This window comes from Apis mellifera, linkage group LG12, assembly GCF_003254395.2.
Source record: "Apis mellifera strain DH4 linkage group LG12, Amel_HAv3.1, whole genome shotgun sequence".
NCBI lineage: Eukaryota > Metazoa > Arthropoda > Insecta > Hymenoptera > Apidae > Apis > Apis mellifera.
The window spans coordinates 4,235,325-4,253,977 of record NC_037649.1 but is presented as its reverse complement, the minus strand read 5'-3'; the positions used below and the strand labels follow the sequence as shown (position 1 = coordinate 4,253,977).

At 24.2% G+C, this 18,653-nt stretch overlaps 1 protein-coding gene across 1 annotated transcript; it reads left to right on the top strand.

Moving 5' to 3' along the window:
• The first annotated feature begins 949 nt into the window (after positions 1-949).
• On the top strand, positions 950-18,341 carry LOC725541 (protein spaetzle 5). The gene is made up of 7 exons (XM_026444398.1): positions 950-1,747; positions 4,289-4,443; positions 13,706-13,795; positions 14,905-15,042; positions 15,139-15,297; positions 16,567-16,812; positions 17,596-18,341. Exons 1-7 carry the CDS (start codon positions 1,682-1,684, stop codon positions 17,765-17,767), a joined length of 1,026 nt encoding a protein of 341 aa, XP_026300183.1. The 5' UTR covers positions 950-1,681; the 3' UTR covers positions 17,768-18,341.
• Positions 18,342-18,653: the final 312 nt, after the last annotated feature.

Sequence of the window (18,653 nt, the reverse complement as noted above, 5' to 3'; positions counted from 1 at the left end):
CTGGCATCTTGTGGCCATATTTGGAACTATTTTTGATAAGATTAATTTTTTTAATTATTTAGTTATTACTAATTTGTATTAATCTTGTCAAAATTTATTATTTTTTATTCAAATTTAATATTCATTATGCCTAACATTTATAAATTTACATTGTAACTCTGAATTTTCAAATATATAAATATGTAAATATAAATAAGAGATTTGGTTAAATTTTTTATTCTTAAACAATTAAGCAATTAGAATTCTAATGAAAAATATTTTTCATAAATATATAAATAAACTTATGAAAATGTTATCAATTAACATTAAATTCTCAATTATACACACAGATGGAGCTGTTAGATATTTTGCATAGATGCGCATGACTTCAAAAAATTGTTTCCATTATTCAAAATATAAAAATCATATTGTTATAATATAGCAATTATATTATTATTTATTAAAAAAATTATTAGAAAACATTCATATTTATTCAAAGATAATCTAAATCAAATATTAAAATCAAATATAACATAAAAGAGATTAATATTGTCATCAAATAAATATTTTCTTCAAATAATTGATTTCTGCTTTTGTTTAACTATTTTTCATATTTATATACAAGAAAAACATTTGCTATTCAAAACTGTTTTTAGCTTCGTTAATAAAAAGAGATTGAATCAATTCTAACAGATAATAAAGAAATAAAAGCAAAACCTTTAACTATCTAGTCGACCTTCTTTACGCAATTTCATTGATCCCGTTCTAGCGACACGATCTTTGTCAACGTGTAAGGTCGAATGGTGCGCGATACGGAACACGGGCACTAGTGAAAGTATATACCTGTGTATATACCCCACTTCATCACTCGGTCGGAACTCGTGCATGCGTGCAAGAGGAAGGGGTACGGATGCGAGTATTGGTATCGGTACGCCGAGTTACCCACGTTGCTAGGTAAGATTGCCGCGTTTAAAATCGTACAGGACAAACCCCGACGGAATCTGGACTTAACGCCACGGAATACATATATACGGTGTCAGTGGCGGTGACTAAGGTATCGACGGTCATACTCGTTCTCTATAGTCCGAGTATACCGTCACATAGTGGTGCTAGTTTAATTAATCTTTCAAGTGTGAATTAGACTATAATTATTGCATCCGTGTATCGTATTTAGTCGAAATATTATTTAATATAAATTAAATATAAATTAAATTAAAAATCTTTATATGCACAATGAAAAGTTTCATTCGTTTCAATCACTGATTTCATCGATTCCTACTTATGTATAATTAATTATCTTGTAATTCACTCGTGTAGTCTATTTTTAAGAAAAATTGTTGCTTTTTTTTTTCTTTTGATAAATTAATCGTTCGCGGCAAGACATATCTTTTTCGCGGTCGACAATATCTGTCAACGGTCGCGCCACACATGACTCAATGATTACACATCAGTGTTTCCACGATCCATCTAGCTTGTAAAGCGCATCCGCGGATACATCAACACGTGCTTCGCTATAATCATTTATCGTGTTACGGTAACCTGGTTCCGTGAGAGGCTCGCGCAATATTTATAATTATGTGATTTGATTTTTTTAAAAGATATCAACCCTCGCGAAAGGTATCGCGGTGTGGTTAAAATTAGTTACAAAGAATAGTGATATAATTGTTTTGACTTGGTGAAGTGTTTTTAAACTGAATCTATTATGATGATCCGAATTTGGTATTTTATCATCTCAAAGATGAAATTATTTTTGGCCGTAATAATGATTGTAAGTAGAAATATGATTTTATTATTAAAAAATTATTAAGAAGATTCAATATATTTTTGTTTTATATTGAGTATGTTTTTATCTTAATAGTAAATCTCGTAGAGAATAGACAAATTGTCAATTGTTTCATTTTTAATGCATAAATGTGTACATGTATATGTATATACATTTCAAGATCGAGGCGAAATTTCGACTGAACGCAGTTTAGATTCAACGTGGTTAGAATCGGTAAAGATAACAAGTACATAACTTTCTAGTTTGCCGATGAATGAAACTATTCCGAAATCAAAGATTGCCTTAATCCTTGTTCTATTGTTATAGCATGAAAATTACAATGAGTAATATATAAGTATAATTATAAATAAAAATTTACATTGAAATATTTATAAATACATAATAGATTTATATCATATTAAGATGTAGTATATGTTATTGTTATATTTATATGTGTTTGTAATATTGTTATAATTTAAATATCAAAAAATGCCAAATGTATATTACAAATATAAAAATTTGTAAAACATGTAATTCATTTAAATAAACATTACAATAAGATGTAGATAGGGACAAAATTTTTTATGATTTCAAGTAAAAATTAATATTTTTAATATTAACATTTTTAATGTTAAAAATTGCTATTTTTATTAATTTTATAAATTTTTGTCCAATAATTTTTTGCTTAAAAATTAATTTGGTAGAAACTATATTTACACATTAAATCTAAAAGGTTAGAAACAATTAATTTTTCATTATTGGAAAATAATCATATAATTTTGATTTTTTTCATTCCATTCTACTAAACGTTCCATACAGTAGCACATAACTGTGGAATGATCTGTGGAACGAATAGTTCCTTGTATCGTGAAAGCTGTAAGTGAAATGTAATGCTCAGTTCTGGTGTATTGTAATATCTGGCGTAAGACTCTCTATTCAATCTTTTGTAAGATTGCGACAATCTCGTGCTTTTCGTAATACCGGATGTATATATCAGTGAAAATAAAACAGAAGATTTTGTATATATGAGTGAATGATCGTAAAACTGATAATTCAGTTTGGTTAAAATCAAATGGATCACTTTTAGTCATAAATTTGTATTCACTATGTTTTTTTATAATACAATTCCAGTATTAGATATTTTTTTAATTTAATTTAATAAATTATGCCGTCTATCATTTTCATTTATGATTTTATTTTAATCTTCTTTCATTTTTTTGAAAAAAATTAAAAATTATTATAAATATTATTTTTGTTATTAAATATTTATAATTCTATTGTTTTCGAAAAAATAAGTTAATTTACAATATTTAAAGTTTTAGAGTGTTTTTTGTACATCGGCAAAAAACTGATATTGATTATCATGAGTTAATTGAAAGTGGCATAAGAAAATTCTTTAAAATGCATATTGCATATTACATCATATTCAAATATCACTTCATAGATTAGAACAGATAATATAAGCATTGAAGTTTCAGCTGAAAAGTAGACCAGTGAAAAAACTTATGAATAGCATATTTATCTTTCAGTGTAAACATTTAAATTTGTACAATACAATTAGAAACGCAAATGAGATAGATCATTAATATCGGTTATTTTTAATAAAAGTAGAAGAACGTAAAATTAACATTCCATACCTGTATAACGCCGCAAGCTAATGGAACCATTTCAGAGAAGCATGATTCACTGGGATTCCGCAATAACCAAGCAAAAGATTTCTCCTAATAATCTTTATAGAAATTTTATACAAATGACTGAGTTACGTTAATCCCGATTTTATTAAGCCAATACAAATATGTGAAATAGAAAAAATATTAAAAATATTTTAAGTAACTATTATATCCAGGAATTTTATTTGTTCTAATATATGATATTTTTCAATTTTTTGTTAATTCATTAATTTTCTAGATCAAATAATTATATAATTCTATTCATTTTTATGATAAACGAAAAATTTTCAAAAATATTGGAAATAAGGACTTTAAAGTAAAAATATTGAAAATTATATATTAAACTTATTTATTACAATCAGAAATTATTTAATAATGAAGAAAAATATTAATCAATGTAAATTTTTGAACACAACTTAAAAATTTAAACAATAAGAAGAAATTTTATATAAATTATTTTTAAAAATATGATTTACATTAATTATTCTTGAAACTCTTTATATATACTGAAACAATAAGATGAAACAAAATCTTAGATAAATATTCAAATTTAAATTTTTGTTTCATCAAAATTAACCATTTCTATTTTTAATTATTTCTAAATAAATTTTGAGTATTTTATCTATTAATTTTTCTTTTATTTAAACTAGTTGCAATATCGATAATTTCTTGCATAATCAATTGTTTTCAAACTTTTGAACGATATATTTGCATGAAAGTATTTTAATTCGAGTTAAATTAATTTCGTAGATCAAATAATTGAAAAATCGATATTCATTTATTGTTTATACATTTGCTAACCAAAAAAAACTAAACGTTTCGTGCATATTTCATTGTTTTAATCGCGCATACAATTTTATTTTCAATTTGATTACAGGCATCCTTAGCGAACGCTTACGACGTGCCTTGCCCCAAGTACGGATGTCCAGGACGACCACGTTACGAGCCTTTTGTACCTGCACCTCCAGGGCATACTCCAAATTGCGCAAAACCGGGACAAACGTTTTGTGAAAGTCTCGATCATTATCCCCGGTAAGAAGGTGATTTAATAAAAAAAAAAAAAAAAAAAAAAAAAAAAAAAAAGAAAGCTTATAGATCGTAAGATATGAGTTCGTTGCTTAAAGGAAAAAAAATATTAATTTATATTTTTCGATTGGCATTGAATAATGCATATCGAATATGTTAATTTTATTATTATTGTTAACTCCTTCAGTGTTACAATACATCATTAAAATTAGATTAAATAATAATGAGAATTTTTCGTCGCTATTATTATATTTAAATATCATTATTATTATTATTATTAACTTTTTATTTTTATACTGCTATTATAATTTCGTATTCTTCATATATTGTATTATTTTGAAACATGCAGTGAATAAATATGTAGAATAAATTTTTTTTCATTTAGAAATTAGTTTTCGAAAAAATTAAATTTGAAAATTCAATTATACGATTTCTGGATTATATAATATTCAATCTCGATTTTCTCAGAAATATGGATTTAAGCGATACAATTTCATTTTATATTTTTTTTGTTATTTTTACATATAGTAATTATTTATTTTATTTTATCTATTCGGGATAAAATTATTCAATTTTATTTGTATTTAAAAAAATTTTCAAATTTGATTTACTCGAAAACGAAATTTATTCAAATGAAAAAATTTTATTCTATTTTTTCACGTAAAATTATTCTCCATACTTTCTATATTTTTATTCTATATCACTATAATATGTCTCTATAATTGTGTACTGTTATTTTATCATTGTAACGTGATCGTATATTTACTGCAACAATGTCATAACATTGAAGAATTATAACTTGAGAGAAAACAAGTTTAAATATCTAATATTAAATTCTTATAAGAATATGAATGTCACATTAAAATTTCAAATTGAAAGATCAGTTTCATTTTTCATTCATTTATTTGAAAAATCAATTATAAAATTTTATCAGCAAAAAGTAAAAGAAGAAAAAGATCATTGCTACATTAAGTAATTTTGTAAATTGCAATTCTTGAGTTATTGCAACAAATAAATGATATGCACATAACACAATTGTTTAAGGGGTTAAAAGATTTAAAATAAATTTCAAAAATAATAAACATTCATTCGCTGGATTTTATCATATTTTAAAATTGAGAAATCTTAGTATTTTCATTTGAAAAGACAGTCTTTCGCCATCAAACAATTTCTCGAAAGAATTTCTTTAAAACCAAGCTATAGATAAGACTGAAAGAAGTATATTAAAATTTCTTTAGTTACTGAAGTTTATGTTTCCTCTCCAACCTACTTCCAGATAATATTTCTTTCATTTTTCAAGAAATGCATTGGAAAAAAAAAAAGTGATAGTAATGACATAACGAACGCCGGATGAGTTTTTGTGAAAAAATGTTGTCGTTGTAATATGCAACATTTAAATACTCGTGAGATACTGCATAGTAAATCTATGATGTCAGCCCTATTATCGCATTTGCATGATAATGATACCTCTTGACAGCTTTGTGAATACGAGTATTATCATTTCAAAGGACTTGCTTAGTCTTTTGTTTACTATGAAATAATAGGAAAAATTGGATCATCCATTACACACACACACACACACAAGACTTATTAAAAAAATCTTCTCCAAGTTTCTTTATTTTTTTATTTTTAGATCGTGTAACTACTCACTTTTAAAAGAATAATATTTACACTTATAATTCGCTTGACATTTGATCCATCTAATCCAATTTGATCTAACCTAACTTAACCTTTCAAATATAAAAAAAAAAAAGTTTCGCGTAGAGAAAAGAATTTCACCAATAAATTGAATTGTTTCCTTGAATTTCCAAAAGTTTCGTGTATGTGAAATTTACAAAAATATGGTTCACCATCTTGTTATTAATATTCTTGGCGTTACTCGCAGCCGTTACTATTCCTGCATGTGAATCAGCTGATCGTGCATGGCGAGACAAATTTCAGGAAGGGAAAGTTCCGGGATAGTGAACTTGCTTAAAATCCAACATATCCTGGAGATTTTCATATTCTTGCGTCATTCGCTTTTTATTCTGATCGTTTGATGCCAAAAAATTTTTTGACAGCGAAGAAACAATTGGTGAATAACAATTGGTGGTGAATAGGAAAATTTTAATGGATGTCCAAAAGAGCAATTTTTGTCTAATTATATTTGTCAAGATATATTTTATTATTTTATTGATTATCATATATGATTTTATGTTACTTTTTCAATTTTTTAATTTTAATTCAAATGCCACAAAAATATCTTGTTTTATTTTGTTAAACATGAAATAAATATGTAGAGGATTTAAAGAAAAAATTAAAATATTCGAATTAAGCTTTCTTTTATCGAAGATTTTGAGTCAAAAAAATTTAAGAAATTAAAATTTGATATATAAAGATTTCGTATATACAATTTTTCTAATTATGTATAAAAAAAAAATGAAAATATTATTTTTAAAGGAAAACAATTCCTAAGCATCATATTTTCGCATATTTTCAAAGCTAAAATAAAAAAAATAAGCATCGAATAATTGATTATTAGTATTATTAGTAGATTATTACACATAATTATTTTAAATTATAGAAGCAATTTCATAATATAAAAACTTCACATCAGAAGTAAACTTAATTGATCAAGTCGGATTATTTTGAATTTTAATTATAAAGATAAAATAAACTAAATATTGTGATTTCGTGAAATTCGAGTTAAAATGAAAGCATGTATTTTGACTTAAAGAAATTTTTGTTTTTTGAAATGGAAAAAATAATAAAATTCTAATATAGTGGTTAAAATATGTATATGTATATATTTGCATATATCTTTATTTTTGAATTATTATTTTACATTTTTATTATCTAATTTTTATGATCTATATGCCAATATTACTTAAACTAATGTGAGATTTAATGTATATTTTTTGTAATTATCATAATTAATATTTAAATACTACTATTAAATATTAATATTTAAATATAATGATGTGCAAATATTTTCTATAGCCACTGTACATGTATTACACTTTTATCTATACTTTGTTAGATACTTAATATTTATATCCAAGAATTAGGCAAATGAATACTCTAATTATAACAAAATATTGATATTAATCTATCATTTGGATTTTAAGAAAATATTTCTAATAATTTTAAATTTTAATATTTTAACTTTCATTCATTAAATAATAATAATAATTCGCATTATTAATAAAAAAACATTATTGAAAAATTCTCTGATTAATTCATATATTATCAATAAATATTACAAAGTAAAAATAAAAATTCTTTATTTAAAAATCTTTATTTTATTTCCTTATTTAAAAAAAATATATATATATTTTTATATTTATAGTTTACTTTTTTATTTTATATATTATTAAATATACAATTATTAAATATTATTAAAAAATATCACATATCATTACATATTTGAACTAGAATAATTAATATTCAATTGCTATAATAAATATACTGTAGTGTCGAATATAATACTTAATGTAATACTCTATAGTTAAAGATTTTCAAATTATAGAAATTTTACTGGCTATTTAATCAGATAATTGAATAGAAATTAAATTAATATCCAAATAACAAAAGGCATTGTATACCATTTATTTTTTATCATATTGCATATATATTTTTGCAATAATTTTTTATTTGCGTTGAAGTCAGATCGATTTGAAAGCGACAAACGATTACGTAAAAACGGACGTCATACCGATACGTTTTATTTCTTGATCAGCGTAGCGTGACCATGGCCTTGACGCGGTCATATCTTATTAGATAATTATCGGGACCGTTACAGATCGAGGTTCATACTCGAAGCAATTCCAAGTTACACCTGAGATGCATCTTCAGACTTGAACAGATTAATCGCCACATGTTTCTGATCAGCGTCATGGATTTCTGTACAGTACCGGATACCATTTCTGTTACGATATCTCCTCACTTCCGTGCTCTTATCTTGCAAATTCTCATAAATTAATTTATTGTATAATAAGAATCGCGATAAATATACAAGGTGTTCACGCTATTCGTTTCCCACTGTTTTTCTTAGAATTAACTAGATTTTAAGAAAAAATGAATTTAGCAAAAATCGTTTCGAATCTTTTTCATTAATAAATTTCTAATAATAAATAAAATTCTGAGAATTTTTAATATTTTGTGAATTTTTGAAAGCCTCGATGATTGATTTCAATCTATCAAAGATATATTCCAAGAATTTTTGTAAAGTTAATATAATGGATTAAAAAAATTTTTGTTTCATGAATTTTTTTAAAAGACTTAGTACATTGCCTTAACAGATTTAATAATTACCCATTAATAGATTTAGATTATCCTTTTTACCCATTAAATTTTATTAAATATAATAGATTATTGAATTTTTCTCTTCAGTTCAAATCATTATCATAAAATTTAATGATTTATTACCAATTTAAAACAATTATGGAATTTTCATTTCACAATCAGTTTTAGTAAATTTAAAATTAAAATAAAAATTTGTTCTAGTCATTTGTCTCTATTACATTGAGCATAAAAAGCAATTTTTTGTCTTTTGTAGTTTCTTCTAGAATGTATTAAGAGATGTATTAAGAATGTATATGAGAATGTATTAAGAATGTATTAGAAACTAAATTGCGTGAATATCCATATAAAGTGAATAATTAGGATATTTGTTAATTACAGTAAAAATGTTAGGACTTACTATGAAAATCAAATTCATAATTATGAAATGAAGAAAGTTTCAAAGATGTAATACACTTTGTAACTGTACACTTTGGTTATGTTAAATGTAAATTATTTACAGTTGCATTAGTAAGTGTTAACCAACTTGAACAGATATTTGTTACGATATGAAAGGAATCTTCAATACTTCCAACGTATTCGAGCAAACATGTAAAATTGTATGTATTTAACCAAATGGATACTTCTTTGTCACTTTCTATTGAAACTACATTAAGCAATTTACAAGTTTTCTATAAAAATTCTATAATTGTCAAATTAGAAAGTTCCGTGTTTCTCAAATGGCTTGTTTTCATATCTTACGAAGATTGAAACATTATTCGATGTAACTTTTCAATAGACTTTATTTTTAACCGTGAGATTATTTTCATAAAAAATGTTCTCGCATGATAAGTTTCGATGAGAATTGTAGTATGAATGCTTAAAGTATAAAAATAAAAAAAAAAATTTTGTTAATTATAAAATATTTTTAATAAATTATTAAATATTTTTTTCATTAATAAATATTTAAAAAACTATCATTAATAAATATTAAATGTTGAATTATAATATATATAATATAATAATAATATTAAATAATATTCTTTATTCCATATAAGCATAATATGATATTATATTGTTAAATAAAACTAATATTAATTTGATTATTTTATTTTTTTATTTCTAGTGAAATCTTTTCTAGTGAAATAATTTCATATAAAACTTTTATGTGCAAATTCTAAAATATTTGTTCCATAAAAATATATTTTTTAACATATTCGCATATACTTTGAAATATAACTATGAATTATATATTTAATTATATTGTATAACTTTATCTTTAATTGTTTTAAAATATTTGTCATTTATACGTGAATGTACGTAAAACTAGTAAGAGTAACTGGCTAAATCACATCACTAAATACAAAACAAATAGGTTAGAAAATCTTAATAAGGTTTGTCCTCATGAAAATTTTATAAATATATTCTTAAACGAAATATACATATAAGTTCAAATTTGAGTAGAAATAGAATTTATTTAAAAAAATAAAAGAAAACTTTATTTTGATTTCTGTTTTAAAAGTTCGTCATCTCTTGTCGATATCACAATAATAAATGGAGTTTTTTCCATCATTTTCATTATTATTTTTTCATTTACTATTTTTGATTGATATTATAACATCGTTTAATGAGAATAATATTTCTTATAAATCTAGATACGTCAAAACTTCGCGAATTGGAATTTACGTGGAAAATTTAAGCAACGATGATTGTGAGTGTTGATAGTTCTTGACGTCTAACTAGTGTAATTGATGTGTACAGACATCTAGTAATATACTATGCATAACAGGAAACGTTAATATGTGGCATTGTTCGCTATTTCCCGCCAATTCAGATCCCGCCAATCAAGTTCCTATCAAGTTCATTTTCTTTGTCGTTATCAATCTTCATTTAGTAATTTTATTATAATTATTTATCTTATCTTTAAAATATTAAAAAAAAAATATTGAAAGAAACAAGTGAAAATACAAATAAAAAGATATTAATCTTAGAATTTGGAATCTGGAGAATCGATTCTAAAAATCAAAACAATCCTAATTTAATTATACAGTGTTTTAATTTCTATTCACTATTTCTTATACATTTCTATCGAGTGAAGTGAATTAAACTTTTATTATTACTGGCAAGATTTCACAACATGCATTCGAATTTTCGTAACTCAACATTTCTGTAAAATTTTATTTATCCTTTTTTATTGCATTGTCAAAAATTTCTATTAATCGAAATATAAATATATATCTTACATTTTTAATCTTACATTCTGTAATTTGAATTAAAAATAACTCGATATATTAATTTAATACGATAATTGAGTCTGTAAGTAAAATTAAAATAATATAAAGTGTTTATAATTATATCCTTTGACTTAATTATATATTTAATAATCGACTATTTGATATGTCTCATCTATATTTTCAAATTATTTAAAATCTTTTTAAACTTTCAGATATTAAGTGCTAAGAATCTTATGAATTTTTCTTTTTTTTTTTTTTTTGAGCCCTTAAGGAGATAATAAAATTCGAGAATAAAACTTGTGAATCCCGAAAGTATTTTTCGCAACTAACACATGTTCAAGAATAACTTTCACTCTCAACACAATTCTCGATGACAAAAAATAACTTTCGACAACGATTCATCTAGTTATATTTAGCACCCTTACAATTGAAAAAATATTAATTCTGATACAAAATTTCTATACCTTCAATCTTCGTTTATTAAACATTTCTATTCAAAAACTTTAATCAAAACAAAACTTACATATCCCAATTTTATCTTCTTTCTCTCAACTTTTTGTAATCAATATTACATTCTAATATAATTTTTACATAGATTTTAATTTTATAATGTACAATTTTTTTTCAACTCTTTTACTCAGACAATGTTATCAAAAGTAATATTATTAATCCAATTTCATCAAACATTATAATTCTTAATTAATTTATTATATTCTGTGTTGTTCTATATCGTTAGCATCATATTTATTATTAAATAAAGAATCCAAGAATCCATCTCGAAAGAATCATCGAGGTTTCTATAAAAAAAAATATTAAAAAAAATCAGAATCTTTCACGATTTAATCCCATTTCAACAATCAAACATTATAATTCTTAATTAATTTATTATATTCTGTGTCGTCCTATATTAGCATCATATTTTGCCAAATAAAGAATCCATCTCGAAAGAATCGTCGAGTTTTTGGTTTCTATAAAAAAAATATTAAAAAAAAAAAATCAGAATCTTTCACGATTTTTTCCCTGGACAAACGCAACCGGGCGAAGATAAATGGACGACAAGGGAAAAGTTCGAAAATTGGCCGGTGGAGCGCAACGAGTGGGATCGAGATCATGAGTTAAAATGTCGTCTCGGGATTCGAGGTCAATCCCTGTCTCTCTACTTCCGTCGTCCATTGACGAATCACATCAGTTCGAAAGTTGGTCGTGCCCGTATAGCACCGTATAGGCCGCTCGCTGATCGAGATGCAGCCCGCGAGAAAACAACTTTTAGGCGTGGACCATGAATTAAACATCGGGACATATCTTCTAGCCGGCGTCTTTCACCGGTGGAGAAAGTTCTCAAGATTCGAATGGTTCTTTTGGCCACGCGCGAAATTCGCGCACGTGTTTATTCTTTGCGTGGGATTTGTGGGTCGCCGTCAACATCTATTCGTCTCTGTCTCGTTATTCCCTTTATGACAATTGATAATTATTCACAAGCATATACATACCTTTTTTTCCTTATTTCGATTTTGCTTTATACCGTTTGTTTGCTTCGCGACGAGTGGTAATTATTTAGGCACACGTAGTTTGATATCTTTCTGCTTTTGTTTCCAATAGTTGAGGATTTTTAAATTTGATGAGATAAGAAATAGGTTTACTTTGACGAAAAATATTTATACATATTTATATTTTATTTTCATAGTCGTATGAAAAATTTTTTATTGTTTATTTTATTTTATTGTTTAAATATACTTGTAATTAATTAATAGTTGAATGTTGTAGAAATAAACTAGAGTATATATGTTGTAGTATATATTTATTTTAGTTGATAAATCATTTAATAACATTTTCTGTGATGCAAACATATTAACGTTGTAATTGTAATGTGATATGCTAATCTATCTTTAACAATATAGGAAAATATTATGTTTGAATAATTTCAATATAAATATTTAAACATCAAGAAATAATTATTAATAGTTATTAAATTTAAAAAAATTAATTTCAAGCAAAATATAATTTATCATAATGTTATAAATATTTTCTTTTTTATCAAATTTTATAAGATTGTACTATATATGTAAGATTATAATTATATCAGAAATTTACAATTATGATATTAAAAGAATAAACTTTTATGATAAAAATTTCATATGATATCCATATATATACAAATATATATTTCTATATTCATGTTATTCCATATTGTAAATATATAAATATTGTATCTAGACATAGATATATAGTATAATCTATATTTTATTATATAAAATTATATTTTCTTTCATTTTTTTTTATTACAGCTTTTTGAAAGTTTTGGAAAAAATTAATGTTTTTTTTTCTCTGAAAATCAAAAATTAAAATAAATTTTACCTTTTTTAAAATTCAAGTTATCGTATGACACACACGTAAAGTATACTAGAATGTAATTATCTAACGTTTCACTTCTGTAAAATCGTTTTGAAAACGGTTATGAAGTATAGAAGAAACTTCCACCAGGTCATGGAACCTGGTTTCCACGAACTCATGAATAATACATAGAATAGATAAGCAATTTTGTATTCATCTTTGAAATGATTCCATTAAAGTTAGGTCAAGAAAATATGTATTGGTACTCAACTTTGCATTGTGGCCAATATCAATGTTTATTTGCATTCATCCGTCAAAGATCATTTCAAAAATATAATTGAAAAACTGTATATACATATATATTGACTTATCTTTCTCTCTTTTTACTTTTTTTCTATCATTATGTATTTAGCTTTAGTTTTTCTTTCTTTTCTCTGTTGCAGACAGTTAATTAAATTTCTTGTGGACAAATGTAGTTTCGACTTCAGCTCTGTATTGAGAGACGAGTCCAGAGAGAATTTCAATGTTTACAGGTACATTATTTTTATTTATGATTTGGAAATAATATTTCTACTTTGTAATGTAAGAAGAAAAAACATTATTATACAAGTATGTCATAAACTAATGAATTTTTTTCATACCATATTTATAAGTATTTTATATTTATTATAATTTTTCTAATATATTTTATTTATTTTGTAAAAATTGCACAAGGCCCAATAACTGGGTTATTCAAGTTTTTCTGATAATAAAAAATGTTATACTTATAAATTTTTTAGTTTTTATAAACTTATAAAAATATATATAAAGTTATAAAAAAATTATAAAAGAAGAAAATTAAATTCTACTTTGGACCAATTATGCACAAGATGTTCGAGATGAAACGAGTAGAGAATTTTTCTTGCTTAAAAATAATATCATAATATCATGGATTGCAAAACTAGAAGTCGTATAATTATGAAAGTTACTTGTTACAGATGTACTAATTCTATAAAACTGAATATTTGTATCATTTGATAATTTTATGTTTGGTTGATTTCTATATTAATTTTTGTACGTTAATGAAAATTTGAAAATCATTTTTTGATCCAAATAAATTGTAAGACAAGGAATTAAAAGACTGAAACAAAAATTTCTATAAAAATCCATAAAAATTTATTAATTTCAATAAAGAATTATAAAGCATATAATTTTCCAAATGAAGATGATCATAAAATGGAACGATTCTATATCCACTATATTCTATTTTCTCAATTTTCCAAAATTTTTTATTTTCTATTATTTTAAACATTCTCTTTATTACAAGATTTTTTTGAAAATATCTTAAAAATGATAGAGATAGCATTACCTTTGTTATAGTTTATCTTATATTCCATTATCACATTCCATCTTAAATTTTTTCTTTTCATTTGAAAAGACCCTGTATACTCTAAAATTTCATGAAAATTCTATCAAAATAGATCAACGATCATAGACTACCTCTATCTTTTTTTTCAAAATCGTTCTTGGATCAAATAAAATGACTTCACGTCTATCACATTTCATATTAAATTTTCTTTTCACTTGAACACCCTGTATATATCAAAATTTCACGAAAACATCTTCGTCGAAATGAATCAAGGACGGATTACTTCTTTTCAAGGTCGTTTCCGGCGGGTTATGATTATCCAACGCACGGGGATGGTCAGTTCCACTCTGCATTACCGTTTCTACCGCCATCTCAGTATCCCGGTCAACAAACTACGCTTCTTTATGGAACTCCGTTGAACGACACTCATGGGTAATTTCGATGCTAATTTCGCGCCAATTAAATCAAATCAATTTAATTAATTATCCGTTTTTTGTCGGTAAGAAGACTAATCCGTATTCCTTGTAGTTACAAATACACCACACCGGCTCAAGGGAATCCGTTCCTCAGCGACGAGTCTTTCAAATATCATTCAGAAGGACAAAGAGTTACCACGGATCATCCCTTCTATACTCAATCTCAACCTTTGAACGCCTTTGGACAGTCGCAAGCATGGTGGACGAACAGGTGATTATTGTGATATTGAATTGCTAGTGTTGGTTGGGAAAGATTTGAAATAGTTTTAGATACAATTCTAAAAATGTTTTTATAAGAAAATATTATTTAAAATACCATTTTAATGTTTAAATCACGAGTAGTTTTGTTTAGTAGGTATTTAACAAATATTATTGAAAATAGAAGATATAAATTTTAATACAAAAATTGGAAATCTTATATTTAATTTGTGTATAGCTTTTAATATTTATGTATGTCTTATTATAGTATAATAGCGTGAGTTTCATATATTATATCAAATTGAGAAAATGTTTGAAAATTTGAAATATATTATTTGAAAATATTTATTAAATATTTATATTATTATTTGAATTTTCTTGTATTTTTTAATAAAATACTTATATTCAAAATAGTATTTGTATAACATAATATATATTTAAAAAACTATTTCTTTATTTAAATATTATTTCAAAAAAAAGGTTTAGTTGCAAAGTCTTATATCACTTGAAGAAATATATATATAATTCTTGAAAATGATTATCATTTTTGATTTCATTCTTGAGAATGATAGCTTTCAGAATTTTGATAATCTTTTGAATTTTTAAGATTCAAATTTCATCTTACAAAATTTATATTTTTTTAAAAAACAAAATTGTTATAATGTTATAAAAGACAGAAATCAACAAATAGATATTCTAAATGAGTAATTACGCGAAAGGAAATAATAAAAATGTGCTATAAATAGTTTCGAAATCGATTTATAAAAATTTGTAAGGTAAAAAAAAAATGATGTATATTTACATAAAAATGATTATTGATTTAATCATCATAAATTTAATTATGCTTTAAAATTAATAATTTGTAACAAGAATCATAAATTTCAAATCTTAAATTTTTTGATTTTATTTTGATATACATATTTTTTACTCATTTGAATGTATTATCTTTTGTTTTTTAATTTTATCTTAATATTAAATCTATTTTAAATCTATTTTAAATCTAATTAAAATTTATTCTAAATTTTAGATCAAAAATATTCTATATTTTATTTTTATATCTCAAAAATTAAAGTTAAATAACAGTTATATTATAGAAAAAATTAATGAGTGATATATTTTAAAAATCAATAAGATAACTCCTATTCTAAATATGTAATTAGAAAATTTTTGTATACAACTTTAATGAATTTTCGATATTGTTTTTTAAAATTGTACAATTTTTTTTATGATTTTTTAGTTTTAATTACGAATGAGAAATATAATATATTTCTTTATCCTTCAGGTATGTGCGAAACAGTAAACTCGCACCTCGTTCACTATATGAAAATCCCTTATTGAAATACAGCAAATTGAGTAAGAGGCGTAGAAAAAGGCAATCCGATCCTGATGCGATCTCACTTTGTCCAACCGAGACACAATATATCACGCCGAGAGCAGCTCTGAATAATCAAGGAAACTGGATGTATGTAGTGAATCTTGAAGATATGAATCAGAAATATTCGCAGGTAGTAAGGAGTGAAAAATGCACGTAAGTCCTTATATTTAATTTTTTCTGATGTATTAATATAATAATATAATAAAATTTGAATTTTAATTACACAATTTTTTAAAATATTGAGCTTGAATTTGAAAATGAAATTTGAAAATAAAAATTGAAATAGATATATTTTGAAAAAATAATTTGATTATTTTACCATTATAAGGTACAGAATATAGTATTTATCATTCAATGTATTTTTTTTATTCTATTTTTTGTTCCTTTTATCATTTTAATGTCATTTTCAACATTACCGATGCAATGTTACAGAATAAGATTATAGCATTAGTAGTGGTCGGAATTAAAATTAAATTTTATACAAAATCAATAATTAAGTATAAAACAGATATAATCATATAATCATAGATAAACCATAAAATTTAACTGAAATTTATTTTAAAACAACCATTAATTTTTTGTTTATTTTTTTATCATAATATCTGGTAAATAGAATCGTGAATAGAATTGATGAAATTGTAGATAATGTAAATTATTTTCCAATAAAATATTAATTGTTAATTAAATTTTTAATTGATTAAGTTTTTTGTTTTCTATTTATGTTATTTATGTTTTTATTTACATTAAGTTTATAAACTTGTGCGTTGTTCTAGTTTATTAATCCTATTTATTGTTACCCAAATGGTAAATCAACATTGGATTATATTCAAACATTGATAAAAAAAAAATAGAAAAAAAATTATTAATTTCTAAGATAAATTTTAATTTTTTATTAAAATTTTTATATATCTTAAATTTTATTTTATTTTTTCTTAGAATGGATGTCTGCAATGGTATTTGTTCTGTTCCTACGGGATACACCAGCAGATGTCAGCAGCAGTATGTTCAAAAGCGATTAATAGCGTTACAAGGAAATGGAAACCAATTGTATGCGGACATATTCTGGTTCCCTCACGGTTGTTCATGTGAAATTATTGCAAATTACTGAAAAAATGGACTAAATGAATCTTGAAATCGAGAAGAATTTAAAACAATTGCATTTTCATATGAAAATGTAATATTACAAAATCTTCGAGAAGGAAGAAATTATCTCGTTAATTTGAGCTTTCAAAGCGGAGAATGGCCATGGTAGTTAATTGATGAAGTGAAGGACGAGCCCCGAAATATATGAATTTCGATGTCCTACATGAATAAACAACTGAATATAATTAATTAAGAGGAAAATGTCAATTTATATAGAAAAAAAGAAGAACTTAAAATATCAATTAATTTTACGCTCTTTTTCTATTTTGTATTTTTTAAATTTTATTTTTATTATTTTATTAAAAGATATATTCTGATAAAGTAATTTCATAGCATTAAAATAAGTCAAACATTTATAAATTCATAAATACTTTAGTGAGACACTTCGTACAAGTTTTTCTATAGTTGGTAATGTAGATAAACATATATAAATAAATCGATTACAATTTCGCATTTACAATTTCCATAAAAATAAATTTCAATATTATTTAAACATGTAAAAATCATGGGAGAATAAAAGCATATTTTCATAACCACAATCATAGAAAGAAATAGTATTTTTTTTTATCAAAAGATGTCGTTATTTATTCCGAAATTTAAATCCTTACAAAATCTTGTCCGAATTGAATCGAATATCGATAATAATAACACGCTTGTTCTTGCATCTCGATAATAATTATCAATTATTCACCTCGTACCTCGCGAAAGATAAAAAGAGACTAATTTGTCGGTTCACCGACCATCGATCGACCGACGTTTCAAACGAACTCACGAAATACTCGTAAATATTCACCATTGAACGATCGATAAAATAGTAATATTTTTTATCTATCGTCATTTAAAGATTCATC

What these genes read in the sequence shown, in the direction of transcription:
- LOC725541 (XM_026444398.1), top strand. Translation starts at nt 1,682, where the DNA reads ATGATGATCCGAATTTGGTATTTTATCATCTCAAAGATGAAATTATTT. An exon ending in GAGAATTTCAATGTTTACAG is followed by an intron (nt 13,796 to 14,904) that starts GTACATTATTTT and finishes CTTCTTTTCAAG; the next exon opens with GTCGTTTCCGGCGGGTTATG. An exon ending in GTAAGGAGTGAAAAATGCAC is followed by an intron (nt 16,813 to 17,595) that starts GTAAGTCCTTAT and finishes ATTTTTTCTTAG; the next exon opens with AATGGATGTCTGCAATGGTA.